At 41.4% G+C, this 13,816-nt stretch overlaps 1 protein-coding gene across 1 annotated transcript in view; it reads right to left on the minus strand.

Moving 5' to 3' along the window:
* Positions 1-13,816, minus strand: part of grk3 (G protein-coupled receptor kinase 3) — a 99,082-nt gene that overhangs the window by 15,344 nt on the left and 69,922 nt on the right. Inside the window, exons 13-14 of the mRNA XM_049603773.1 lie at positions 13,705-13,812; positions 4,111-4,177 (exon numbers count right to left, since the gene is read on the minus strand). Of these exons, the coding sequence (XP_049459730.1) occupies positions 4,111-4,177; positions 13,705-13,812 (175 nt within the window). The remainder of the gene's footprint in view (positions 1-4,110; positions 4,178-13,704; positions 13,813-13,816) is intronic.

A 13,816-nucleotide genomic window follows, 5' to 3' on the forward strand; every position in this document is an offset into this window, starting at 1 on the left:
ACAAAAGTTGTCTTTGTTTGTCTTTCCACTGTTCCAACAATCCCCAACTTTTGTTTGGTTGAAATAAACCTGCAGTTCCCCCAGTTAGATGGGAAAATAAGATGGCTTTATACACGCTAAAATTACTGTTTATTTGAATGGAGTCTCGTGTTAGGCAATGGCGGTTTCAGGGCTGTTTCTGGTTGAACAAAAAGGATCTTGCTCTTTAACAAAAAGGTCTGTCTCTGTAGGGATCCTTTCCATAATGTTTCTGACACTTTAAGCGGATGTACAATGACAGTGCAAATATCCCGGTTTCAGAAACTGTTGCTCCCAGTAGTCACTTAGACACAAAAACATGGGAAATAGGATCCAGTTTTAAAAAAAGAACCCTTTAAACTTTCGCCACACAGTTTAAAAGCCTCTGCTTTAGCACAGGTCAGCCTCCGCCTTTTATTTTCTTGCTGACGAGCTTTACGTTCTGCTTCGTGGAGACGTTTCCGAGTGCAGAAGTGCCAGCTATCAGGATCTGCTCCATCCCTCCCTCCCTCCATCCATCTCTTCCTGTCTTGGCTGCTCAGTTCTTCACTGCCGTGTTTATGTAATGAGCCCATTCATCATGTTTAATAAACACAAAGACATATAGAGCAGTATTTTTAGCCCGGTCGGGGCCGAATCGCAGCCTTTCCCCCTCCCTATCTCTATCTCTCTCTCTCACACACACACACACACACACACACACACACGCACAGACGAGGATTAAGGGGATAAACCAGATTAAGTGGCTGGATTAAAATCCTAATCTGGATTTATTGCGATATGAAAGATCATACTTTCTCTGTTTAAAGGTCCTGCTCAGCCAAACAGTGTCTCCATTTGTGTGTGTGTGTGTGTGTGTGTGTGTGTGGGAGGGGAGCAGCTACCCTTCTCCGCTGCTTCATGTCCCGACAAAACACATAAACGGACACAGAGATTTGGACGCGTTCCACCGTGATGGACAACTGCTGCTGCCGCTGGCACGGGCAGAGTGAAGAGGAGCTGAAGCTGCGCCGCAGAAAAAAATTCACTCCACAGTTTGTCATTGTAAACTTGTCTGTGCTCAAACACAACACGTCGCCTTTGCAGGGCTCTGGCTTGGATGTGAAGAGGAGGAGGAGGAGAAAAGAAGGAGTGGGTGAGAGCAGATATGTGACTGGGTGGGCTCAATGGACACCATTCATCTGGAGTGTTTGCTGAATCTGACCCATGACATCAAACGGCTCGGCAGTGTATTCCTCTAACGGACAATGACACACTCAATACACCGCGTCATTTCCACTCAGCATTGTGTCTCGGACCTTTAGAAACGCAGGGTCAGGAGGGTTGGATTATCTAATATCCAGCCTCAAGACTTTTTTTTGGCGCAGACTGAAACGTGCCAGTGGGACAGAGCATCTAAATATTACCTGAGCTTTAAAAACCTGATGATGCCAACTTCTGGAACTTGTACGTTCAGTCAGAAACAAAAGAGATTCAGTTTATTATTATCAAGTGAGACAAATAAAGGTTCAAATTCTCACGTTTGTGAAGTTAAACCAAGCAGAAGTTTGGCATTTTTGCTTAGAAAACTGAAAATTATTTGCAGCTCTGAAAACATAATACTTTACCATTATATCTCTCAAAAAATCTCTCTCTGCAGGTATCTACTATATCTGTCAGCGATAAATCTGCTGATCATTTTCTCTATGAATCAACTGTTTTGTTTATAAAAGTGTGAAAACTGCATGCTGTAATTTGTCCCAGCCCAAAGTGACGTCTTCAAATGTCTTCGTGTGTCCGACCAATGATCCAAAAACCAAAGATAGAAACCAAACACTTGACATCTAAACTACAAAAACAATATTTCGACTAAAAAATTAGTTGCAGATTAATGTTCTGTTGATTGACTGGTCAATTAATCGACTAATTGTTGCAACACATCCACGCACTAACTGCAGTGTCTCCAGACAGTGTTGTTCTTTAGTGCTGTCCATCATTTGCATCAGTACAAACACTACACTCATTAAGGTAACTGCTGAGCTCTGGGAAAGCGGCAACGTCACAAGAGTGAAACAAACACGACAAGCAGACAGGTTGTGAACACATTCCCCCAGGGTGAGACGTTATTTATGTGGAGGACAAAACAAACAGTAAAAACCTTTGTGTTTCTGCACGTCCAGGCTGCAGCTCTTGTTTTAACATCCATAAGTCGCAGTGTCGTAACAAGCTGGAGACAGACTGAGTGATTTCAGCGGCTGTAATGACGACTGATAAGCTGACTCAAGAGTTGTAGTGGACATGTTGCAATTTAAAGATCCTCTTCAGACATGTTTCAAAACAGACAGAAATACTCTGCTCTGAATAATAATGTGCATCTAATTTACTTATTACTTCCACAAAAATCAATCTACTTCTCTTCCATCATGAAAAATCTACTCTGTTTCAAAAGTTTAACAGCTAGACACAACAGTTATCAATCTATTTCACAAACCAGCACAGAAATCATCTTATGTTAGGGTTCGCATGTGATTCATGAAACTTGACTGTTGATAAATACGGCGCCTAAAAACATCCTGCCCTGATATATTTTGGGTTTACAGGCCTCGTCCTTAAAGTTTACGGCATGGAGAGAAGTAATACGACTGAGAAGAGGAACTTCTCTGAGCTAGTAACGGAAACGCAGACATCCCAGGTCCAATACGACCAACTCATCCTGTCTGAAAGCTGAAAAAGTGGCATCAAAGGAAATCAGAAAATGAAGAACAGAAAGAAATCACAGCTGAGGTTGTTATTTAATGTATAAATCCATGATATGTACCAATCTATGGCCTACATGTATTAATAATATGTGTTCCGACCTGGATGTGAAGCAACTGCAGTCACATGACACATTGTTTGGGTTAAACATGAGCATGTTACAGTCCTGGAGGATTATTAATGTGCACCTCCTCCTGTACTGCCTTAATATGCACATTCAGCACATCCAATGCATCAAAACATTGTTTTCTAGTTGGAGCCGCGCCTCGTTTTCAAACTGTATGCTTTGACTAAAATGAACAATGACAGCAATATAGTCCACGATGAGCAGCGCTAAAATCAACCTGCGTAGTTGTCCCTCCATTGTGACATTAGAAAGTGTCACATTTATCTTGCAAGTGTACTCTTCTTCAACGTTTGCTTTACTTCCTGGATTTTTCCCACATGGAAATTCTGACCAATCAAGAGCAGCTTTCTCACACAAGGCATTTGATCTGGTCCTCTTGTAAATGCTGCCGTGAGAACACAACCAACTCTAGGCAATTATACAACTTTGGTACAAAATTAGTCCCTGATTCAGACCAAAGGAGACCACTCTAGGGCTGAGAGCAGCCTTAAGGTGAGCTCAGGGAAACTTTCCACCTGATGAATGTGGAAACAAACTGCACAATATCATTGTGTGCAGTGAAGCTCAACATATTTTGAGTGGGAGGGGCTTTAAATTTAATTAAAAATAGACAGATTTAAAGCAGATGAAACTGTAATGCCTTCTGCATTTCTCAGCTTCCTTATTTCTTTATTTCTCTTCAACCACAGATCCTCAACTCTCTGAGTAAACCTGCGCTGGATGTGGCTATAAATCCATTTGACCCGGGGGGGTGTACTTTAACTTTCCAGCTTGGCTGTTCGCTCAGTTTATCTAAGCCGGGTTTCTGTCATATGGCTCATCTCCTGCGTCTTCCCATGATACAGCAAAGTAAACACACAGCTGAGTGTTGGATGGCAGCAGGCGCAGAGACTAAAAGATGACCCAAAAACAAAGACATTTATCTCTGTCAGCTCGGAGACATGCTGTCGGCACATTTCACACAGGTACATCTGACTCCTCTGACTTGGCGTGCATCAGGTGTGTGTTCACATGCAGCACCGTGTGCATAGGGATATACACATCTGTGTGCAGTTGGTATTACTGTAAAGTAAACACGGGCCAAACCCATGTGTTCAGGGTTAAATAAAGACTCCTATGTGCTCCACTGTGTGTGTTGACACAAAGACTCCTTGTAATATATGCATCCGCCATCATGTGCACCTTTTGTCACCGCGCAGAGCTCTAGGAAACATGTACATGTGTCTTACCATGGTGAGCGTCATGCGGTCAATCTCATGTTTGTCTTTGGTCTTGTGCTGTCTGAAGGGACTGTGCCTGAGCGGGAGAGAAGAGACAGACAGACAGATGATGAGAAAACAAATGTTTGAGGAAGTACACAGATACTTTCAGGATTTCACAGGCTCTTTGGAGGGTTTTGCGCTTGAAATGTTTGATTTCACGGCAGCTTTTCTAAAAAACTGAGACGTATTTTAAAACGTTTTTAGGCATTTTTCTGCAGTGAAATGTGGGAGCAGGTGGATTTTTTTTTTTTTTTTTACCTGTGTTGTATTCTTTAATGCTCTCTTTTTTTGTTTGTTTTCTTATTAGTTTACCTTGTCCTCTTTTACTTTTATTGTAAGTCTCCATCTTATTTTATAGATTCTCTTTTGGCTGTTTATATGTCCCTGTACTTGTCTCAACTTGTTCTATTATCACCTTATTATAATAATAATATAATAATAATAATGATACATTGGAAAGGGTGAACATAATAAGCTACACAATAGATTAAAAAAAATAAAAAAAGGGATGTTGTTCGGTGTTTTTGTGCAATGAACCTGCAGGAAAAAGGAAAAATTCCAAAAAATAGTTGCAAATTATTTTCTTAATCATTCATTAAAAATCAAAGGCAGCTTGTTTCAGTGAGAGTAAAAAAACAAAAAAAACAAAATGTTCTATGTAGGGTTGGGATCCGGATGCAGTTCTTTTTGGAACCAGGTCCAAAGTTCCAGTTCCGGAACCGGTTCCTAGATTGTAAAAAAACCCAAACGTCAAGTGCATTTCCATTAGAGTGCGACACGGGCCGCATATTTCTGTCTGAACCCAACCGAGCCCGACATTATTTAATGTCTAAAGCTCTGAGTTTGTGTCACACAGTTGTTATGGTTACAGGCTAACAGGCCGGGCGTGCGCCGTGGGTGCTCAGCGGAGAGGGAGACCTCCGTGTTTCAGACGGGAGCGGGCGACGGGAGCGGGCGGCGGGAGGTCTGACACTTCCAGCGAGAGGAGAGAGAGAAATATAACAGAATAAGATAAAATAGGAAAAACCTGTGTCTCTCTTTTATTTTATTTTCAGTGTTTAATCAAGGCGGAGGCGGGCGGCGGGAGGTCCACTTCCAGCGAGGGGGAGCGGTAGAAACGAACAGCCAATGTGTGTGCATATAAGTATTTTTTTATTACATTTATTACATTGCTGTGGTTAATTTGAGGTAATAGTGTTACTGTAGAAATCAGAGAATCACGTTTTGTTGTTATATATTCTCAGGGAGATGATACAAGCTCTAAATTTGAAATACACACCACACACAAATGTGTATTTTCATCTAATTGTACTGTGCAACAGTTAAAATAAAGTTTTTGTATTTATATGATTGCATTTCTGTTTATTATATACTTGTTTAAGTATAGCAAGTATAATGAATATAATGTAGGAATCGGACCGTTAAAAAGGAATCAGTAAGGAATCGGAATCGTTAAAATCCTAACGAGTCCTAACCCTAGTTCTATGTGACTTTTACCACACTAACGTTTTCACTAACCTGCCTATTTAATTTAACTCACCTTGACTCTTTCTGCACCTGCAGTAGATTTGAATACAACAGCCTCTGTCTTGGTGATTTGTCTTGTCTGCTGTCAACAGCTTGAAGCCATTCTCAGGGTGTGTTTTTCAGGTGAAAAATGTGTTTGTCATATCAACTACTTTTGTTTGTGTTCTACCACAATGTTGCACAAGGTGCAAACAGTCTACCCCCATCCCCCACGTGCTTTCATTTCAGAGAACTGCCTTACAGAGGCTTTAGTAGGGTTGAGCTAAATACTTGTTGTACTTTTACAAGTCGGATTATCATCCAGGTAAAATATGTCAATATCCGTACTTGTGTTCAGCTCTTTATCCTGTGATCAAAAATGATCTAAAGCTCAGTCCTGAGGCTATTTACATATTCTTTTTAAATAAATAATAAATACAGCAACTTCTGATCACCCCATATCAATTTCAGGCTTAAATAACAACTTCCTGTTACGTCCCACCTGCTTCTGGTTTAAACTCCGCCCATTCTGAGTACAGATGTGGATACAGAGGATTTATTTGGTTCAACAGATACACATAATGATGCACTGACTCACTCTTAGTCTTTAGTTGTAATTTTTGTTGGCAAATGTGATACGTTTGTGTCGCATATGTCATCTACACAACTGGAAACAAGGAAGTTAGTTTGGTGACGTTATGTTGGAGACTGCTGTGATTTGTGAAACTCACGGGAAACCACGATGATTGGTCGAATTTATGAAAAAGTCGTGGTGACTGGACAAGGCTGTAAAGTCGCAAACATTCACAAGGAGTGTTTAAATTTGCGTTAATTGTTACGATCTTGACGTAGCAGCATACTGGAGGGGCTGCTTTGGTGAAATAAAAGTATGAATACCACACTGTAGACTCACAAGTCAGTCTTTAGACGCTTTGCTTAACTAAAGACTGATGACTTTCTCCCTGGTTTTGTGTTTAGATGGGCGGATACAATTTCAGAGTTTAAAAAACTCCCTACGTTACAGAACCAATAGTAAATCTGCAGGGCGGTCCTTCGGTGGCTCGCTGAACTCTTGTGCTCGTAAACAAAGTCTGACTGCATTAAAAGTTTTAAACAAAGTCGCTATAAGTCCTTCATTTCCACAATCTTGTGGACTGAGCACACGTTTGATAAAACAGAGTTTAATCTCTCGGCATCCATTTTCAAGCTCTCTGTGTGTTTGTTTCCTTGCGGACGAGAAAAGGGGGAGTGCACATTTCCGGGAGGGCGTGTCCTTTGAAAAAATGCAAGAGGCGTTGCTTTGTTGCCGGCCATTTTCTCCGGTGTGTTAAACACACTTTAGAAAGGAGTGTCCCAGACTATCAGAAGGCGGAGATCTCTGATTGTCTGGTGGCAAGACTAACCACACTGTAAAAATACTTTGTTCCAAGTAAAAGTCCTGCATTAATAAAGTTCCTTCAGTAAAAGTACATAAGTATAATCACTTAAAAGAAGGACAAGAACTTTGTTGGTTTGTTGAGCCCTTATATGGACTTTATGGAAACTCAGGGTTTTGAATAATTTGAAGCTTTCTGCAAATTATGTACTGCTGTGATTATAATCTGATGTTATTATTCATTTTATTTATTTACGTACTTTTATTTTTATTATTTTAATTACTTATTTATTTTTCATTTTGTTCTTGCCAGGGTTGGGGATATTGTACTTATTTTGACTGTTGAAATGTTACTGTTCGCATTTAATGTTACAAGAAAAAAAAAATGTTAAAAAAATAAAAAGATTGTTTAAAAAATCAATCAGTTAATTGTTTCAGCTGTTTTTAATTTATAAGAAAATACACTATTTTATAAACCCCTCATTTGTTTTGTGTGTAAAAATTTTTATTTATTAAGTACGTAAAGCTGTCAGATAAATGTAGTGCAGCAGAAGCAGGAAGTGGCATCAAAAGAAAAGATTCAAGTAAAGCACAAGTAGCTTAAATGTGTACTTGCATAGTACTTGAGTAAATGTACTTGGGTTACATTCCACCATTTGTAAACAGAAGGGAGGAGGAGGAGAGGTGAAGGAGGGCACAAAGAGAAGGAGAACAAGAAAAACCAAGAATAACTCAGACACACACTGACAATCACACCTCACACACTTTAACCTCACTGGCTCAAACTGAAGCAGCACGCTCATAAATATTCCAACACCATAAATTAAGACATGGTCATTTGAGACGACCCAGATCTTAACTCTTCCTCTAATTATCCACCTGCACGTTGGAGTGCTGACTCGGAGATTTGAGGAGGGTTGCGACTGTTCATGCATGATGGCAGTGATGTGGCTACACTTCCTGCACTGTTCATTCAACCTGCATGTAATCGTCCTCCAATTAACGCTGTGAGTCGACACTTTAACCTCACAGTCGCTGCTTCCTTTCACAGCCACTACGCTGCAGCCGAATCAGTAACTAAGTGTCAGTGTTCACTGTCATCTTCTGTGACATCGAGCTGATTTGAATCATCACTTTACAATCAGTTGTTTCTGTTTCTGTCGTGACTAACTGGCAAAATACGATAGCAGTTTGTTTGCGTCTTCAGTTTTGCTGTGCTTGTAGATCACAGACTGAAGTTTCCCCAAAGGTGTCAGTGCTTGTGCAGTATTTACAAGTACTTATTGTTTTGTGTGACTTAATTGTGTTCGTCTATTAAACCATTCTGTGGTAAGAACCATTACATGTCCCACAATGAGCCTACACACCCGTGTCTATTTGACTGTGTAACATGACCCATGAGGACTCACCCAAGTCTTTACAAAACAAAACAAAAAATACCCGTACTGGTTCCAGCACTAATATTTGTTCTGAAGAAACAATACGAAGTGCTGCACTGGGTCAAGACATCAGGTAAGTGACTAAAAAATCAGGTGCTCTTCACAGATAGGGCAAAACGACTGGCCAGCTTACTCCGTAGGAAAGTCCATGAAGACCCTTCATTCTTTATTAGTGTACACCCTGATGAAGACTCTAAACATGATGCCTACCCGTACCATGGACGTCATTGCCTTAAACCCTGTTTAGAGTTTTGGAAAGAGGTCTTTATTTTTTTAATTGGCATGAGAATTTTGCCATGAGAACTTTACAACTTACTGACTGTGAGGAAAAGTGCCTCAGCATTCTCCACAAGTGAACATCCTCTGTTACAACTGCTGATTCCTGACAGAACGGCTCGAAGCAAACAGTTTGGGGATGTCGATCATGCCGATGATCGCATCTCACAGACTGGTACCTCCTCGTGAACAGGTGACATTTATCAGGTTGAAACAAGCAATATAAGACGAGTTGTGTAGCTAAGAGAAAAGAGGAACTTTAAGTCTTTAAAAAGGGATTTAAAGAGTTTTTCAATCAGGATCCTTCATTCTGTGGCACTCTCCAAAAAGGTAGAAGGCCCCCAGATTCGGTACATGAAAGGAAAATAAAAAGTGTTATGGGCATTACAGTCCTGTCTAGTTAAATCGTTTTCTCTCGATGTACAGATGATTATAGTCAGTATTCACATCATTGAGAAAATCTAAGCAATTCTCAGTGTGAATGGCTCAAATATTCTGAACTCAAATACATTCAAGAATTGCCAACTGTCCATGAACCTGCCAAGTTGCAGTTAGAGTTTGCATCTACACTTCACACATCTTCCCCCCGGCAGCACAGCAGATCTATACAAACAGCACAGTGTCAAGATGTACACCCAAGATTAGTGTCACCATTTCAGTATCTGACCAAATGTCTCCCCTTCTGCTCCTGAGTTAAGACGTTGAGTAATGGCCAGGAAAGTGTTTCTGCAGAACATTATGAAGTCACAGTGAAGTTGTTTGTGTGGGATTTTGTCATAATTAGTGTATAAATTATTGAATTATCGCCAAAAACATGTTTTGTGAAGTCACAGTGCCACATTCTAATTCTTGAGTCCAAGTGGACGTTTGTGCCAAATTTGAGGAAATTCCCTCAAGGCTTTCTTGAGATATTTTTTTTAAGTGAATGAGACAGATGCAAGGTCACAGTGACCTTAACGTTTGACCAGCAAAATCAAATCAGTTCATCCTTGACTCAACATGGACATTTGTGCCAAATTTGCAGAAATTCCCATAAGATGTTCTTCTTATGAGATATCACAAAAACAGACAAGGTCAGCGGCAGTGACCTTCACTTCTGACAACCAAAATGTCATCATTTCATCATAGAGTCCAGGTGTACATTTGTGCCAAATAAAAAAACAAAAACAAAAAACTCCTCAAACCTCAATGCATTCTTGAAATACTGTATTTACAACAATGACAAAGATGAGGTCACAGTGACCTTGACGTTCAACTACTAAAATCTAATCAATTTATCTTTGAGTCAAGTGGATGTTTGTGCCAAATTAAAACAAAATCCTTTACGGTTTTCTTGAGATACTGTGCTCGTTAAAATGCCATGGGCTAGGTCAAAGTGACATTGACCTTTATCCACCAAATTGAATTTGGTTCATCGTTGAGTTCAAGTGGACGTTTGTGCTTAATTACCACCGAAAAACCTCCCTCAACACATTCTTGAAATATTGTGTTCACAAGAATGACACAGACAAAGTCATAGTGACCTTGACCTTTGACCACCAAAATCTAATCAGATTATCGTTAAACACGGGAGGACATTTGTGCCAAATTAGAAGAAATTCCTGCACGGCTATTGATGGCGCAGAGACCATCCTACTAACCTTTTTGGAAACACCCATATAAACCAGAAAAATGTGAATTATTTTTAACTAATAAAACAAGACTGATTAAATTCTGACAGTCTTTGTTTCCACTGACACTCCTTCCAACTTCAATTACGAACGATAAAGAATATTTTCCAGTTTTTCATTAAGTCAGAAGAGTTTAAGTGAAGCTGTTAAGGAGCAGTTTGTTCCTCTGAATGCTGAAGAAGCAGCAGAGCGGCTCAATTGGACAATTTAAAGGGGGATGAAAGAATTCAAGCTGGAGAGATTTTCAGACAAACACATCCTGATCCAGCAGGCAGCCCTCGAGTAAGCTCTCTGCATCTGAAGCCAACATATCAAGCAAACATATTTACAAGACAGAACGGCATCTCCGTCCAAGATGCAAAGAGCGCCGTACTCCACTTAGTGAGGGTGATCAAATGACAACTGGCAGGCTTAATGGGAGAGTAGCAGCTTCCAAACTACATCTTCAATGAGTCTAATTGTTCAGCCGGAGCCAAACAACATCAAAATCCACTGCTGGAGACCGGAAGGATGTTGATCAATAAATCCAAGTCTGAACTTTATGGAGGCAAACAGAGAGCTTATTTCAGGAGAGCAAAAAGGAAAGAGGGCTGTTCTGAAGACGGAATTAATTCTGCAGATGCTCGTTGAGTTGTCTGGATAAAGGTTCATTTTCCAGCAGTAACTCTAAAGATGCACTAGAGCTCCATCAGGAGTGCTGACCTCACATGACTCAAACTCTGCAGTCTACAGACCTCAGCTTCACCTCCCTGGGAACACTTGGAGACACACTGTAAAGATCATGAGACGCCGTATGGGCTGCTTTACACAAATTTGAATTTAGAGGTTCATACCATACCGTCACGGGCCGGTGCACGCAGCCGCATGCTGAATACACTGGGTCTTATTCATGAAACGTGAGCTGAACGAATTTGTGTGTATTTCTGCATTCATCAACCTGTTAGTAGCTCTGATCTTTGCGCAGGTACGAACAAATTCCGGCGTCTCTCTCTGCTCACACCAGGCAGTTGGTGAATCCAAATCTGGCAGAAAGGTGGAGGGAGGCGGTGTTGTTTTCTTACTTGTCGTTAAACTTAACGGTGGGTTACTGCCTACATCAAACTGCCTGGATTAATATGTTTTAATAGTGGTTTCATTTCACAACAGAGACAAAGAATGCCAAAGCTGAGGGCAAACTGACAGAGAGGTCTCTGCGATGATGCAAGCACTGCACTGTCCCATATTTGGGGGGATGGCAGGTTATTAAAGACGGTTCTGAAAAAACTTTTCTGCTGCCGCGGCTCTGATTTGTTAAGTTCCAAAATGCTTTCGCTGGTCTAGGTACCACTATTTGCAAGAAGGCGTCTGGGTGCGTTAAAGCTTTGACTGACGCCTCCATACCTGCTGCACCTGCCTTTGACTGCCTGTTTAAACTGTCTTGATGCCACTGACGCAGGAGTGGGTGCTGTCCTCCATCCAGAAGGGGATGATGGTGTGGAGCATCCTGTTTGGTATTTCTAAAAGAAATTTCATCGACATCAAGGTGTAGTCCACTATTGAAAAAGAGGCTCTTGCGTTTGTAACTGCCGCACACCAACATTTGCTGGTGGTAGCAACATGCTAATGCACATTCAGCTGCATGACCCAGATGTGCCAATTGCAGGGATGATGTATGTTTGGGTGCTTTGAATGTGGCCACGGAGGAACTAACTGTGACACTTTTACTTCCTCTAATGCGCAACTTATATTTTTTATTATTCAGTGTATTTTGTGTTTTCACTTTCATATCATAGGAGATGCCGCTAGTTTTATAGCATGTAGTGACCTGTTGTCTTTTGGGAAACTGTTTGTTCAGTGTTTGAAATGTTCCTTATTTGTACCAAAGCTGCCGGCGGGTAAAATGTTCCCTCAGTCCCCAGCAGGAGGATTCTGTCTGTCTCTGACACCTGCACTACTGTCTGTTCAAAATAAATAAAAAGAAACACATCCTTCAGCATGTGTTTTCCCCCGTAGTACCAAACTGACACCAAACCATGACTCTTAAACAAGGGTATGAACCAAACTGTGACTTTGTATACTGTCACAACGCGACTGTTTATATTGTAATAAAGTAACTGAAGACAACTTGAACCAACATGTCACATAACACGGTGTACTGTTTGTGTAAACCTAACAGTTTGTGGAGGACGTGTTTCTTGTCAGTGAAGTGACTGTGTGCAGCCTGCAGATGGAAACTTAAGGTTACCATGATAACCCCGGTTCTCTGAGGTATCTCACTATGGGAATGCCTTCAGGCGTGACCGATCACCATCACCTTCACTGGCGCACTCGGCCCTGAGTGTGGGTTCATGTTAACTGTGTATAGCCTGCCTGTGTGCTAGCCCAAGGGGAGGGCTTGTGGTGTTGACCAGTGTGGGTCAAGGTGTTATGAGCTTCGGGGCATGCAATTCAGGAGCGTGCTACATCTCCCATAGTGAGATACCAAGCGAGGTTTAGGTTACCAGGGTAACCCTTGTTCTCTGATAACCGAGTGACGTATCTCACAACACTGCCCTACTTGCATATGTGGGGTGCATGGAAGAAATACGCCTGACAGTGACAGGCGGGATGTTGTCTGTAGTTACGAGAATAATTAACTTGAAACTGCAGGTGTGAACACAGCAATCACACTCAGGTGCGCACCAAAACAACCAGACCGAGACCTTCTTGAAGAGGTGGTCTCAGTCTGGTTACAAACAAACTCTGGTGCGGTTCGTTTATGGTGAGAACGTGTTCCGACCTGGATCTGATAGCCTGCCGACTGAAGTTTATACAGTATCAAGAAAGGCAGCTCCAGCTGGAATAGTCCTGAGTGTGAGCTAACACCTTATTTTCCTGCAAGAAAAAATATATTTAAATGTTTATAACAGAATTAATGAAACTAAAATTAGCTTTGGGATTCATAATTTTGGACCTGAGTGTTAAAACATGTCCGTCCGTCTCTGCAGCAGCCAACCTTTCACCAAAGACCGACACACTCTTCCTCTTTAAAGTGTTCAAACACACCGATCCAAACATCAATGGAAGGACACGTCACACACACTCTTCTCTCTCGATTCCTGACCTACTGGGCCCGGACCTCTGGCATTTACACACTCCAGATCAAACAAACACACACACACAGGCTCGCGCACAAACAAGATCAAACACACACCAAACGGCGGAGAAGGTGGAGAGCTGATTCAAAGAGATTTAACTCTGAAGAGGGTTTGAAAGCAGACAGGAAGTGAAGAGCACAGGAAAAAGGAGAAGAGGATGAGATAGCTGGAGTGGTTACCCTCGGAGGAGTTTGAAGAGCATGCAGCCTAAAGAGAACCAGTCGGCGCTGCTGTCGTACGCCGTCCCCTTCTGAAGAACCTCCGGAGCCATGTAGCCATGAGTGCCCCTGT

This window comes from Epinephelus fuscoguttatus, linkage group LG18 (genome assembly GCF_011397635.1).
Source record: "Epinephelus fuscoguttatus linkage group LG18, E.fuscoguttatus.final_Chr_v1".
NCBI lineage: Eukaryota > Metazoa > Chordata > Actinopteri > Perciformes > Serranidae > Epinephelus > Epinephelus fuscoguttatus.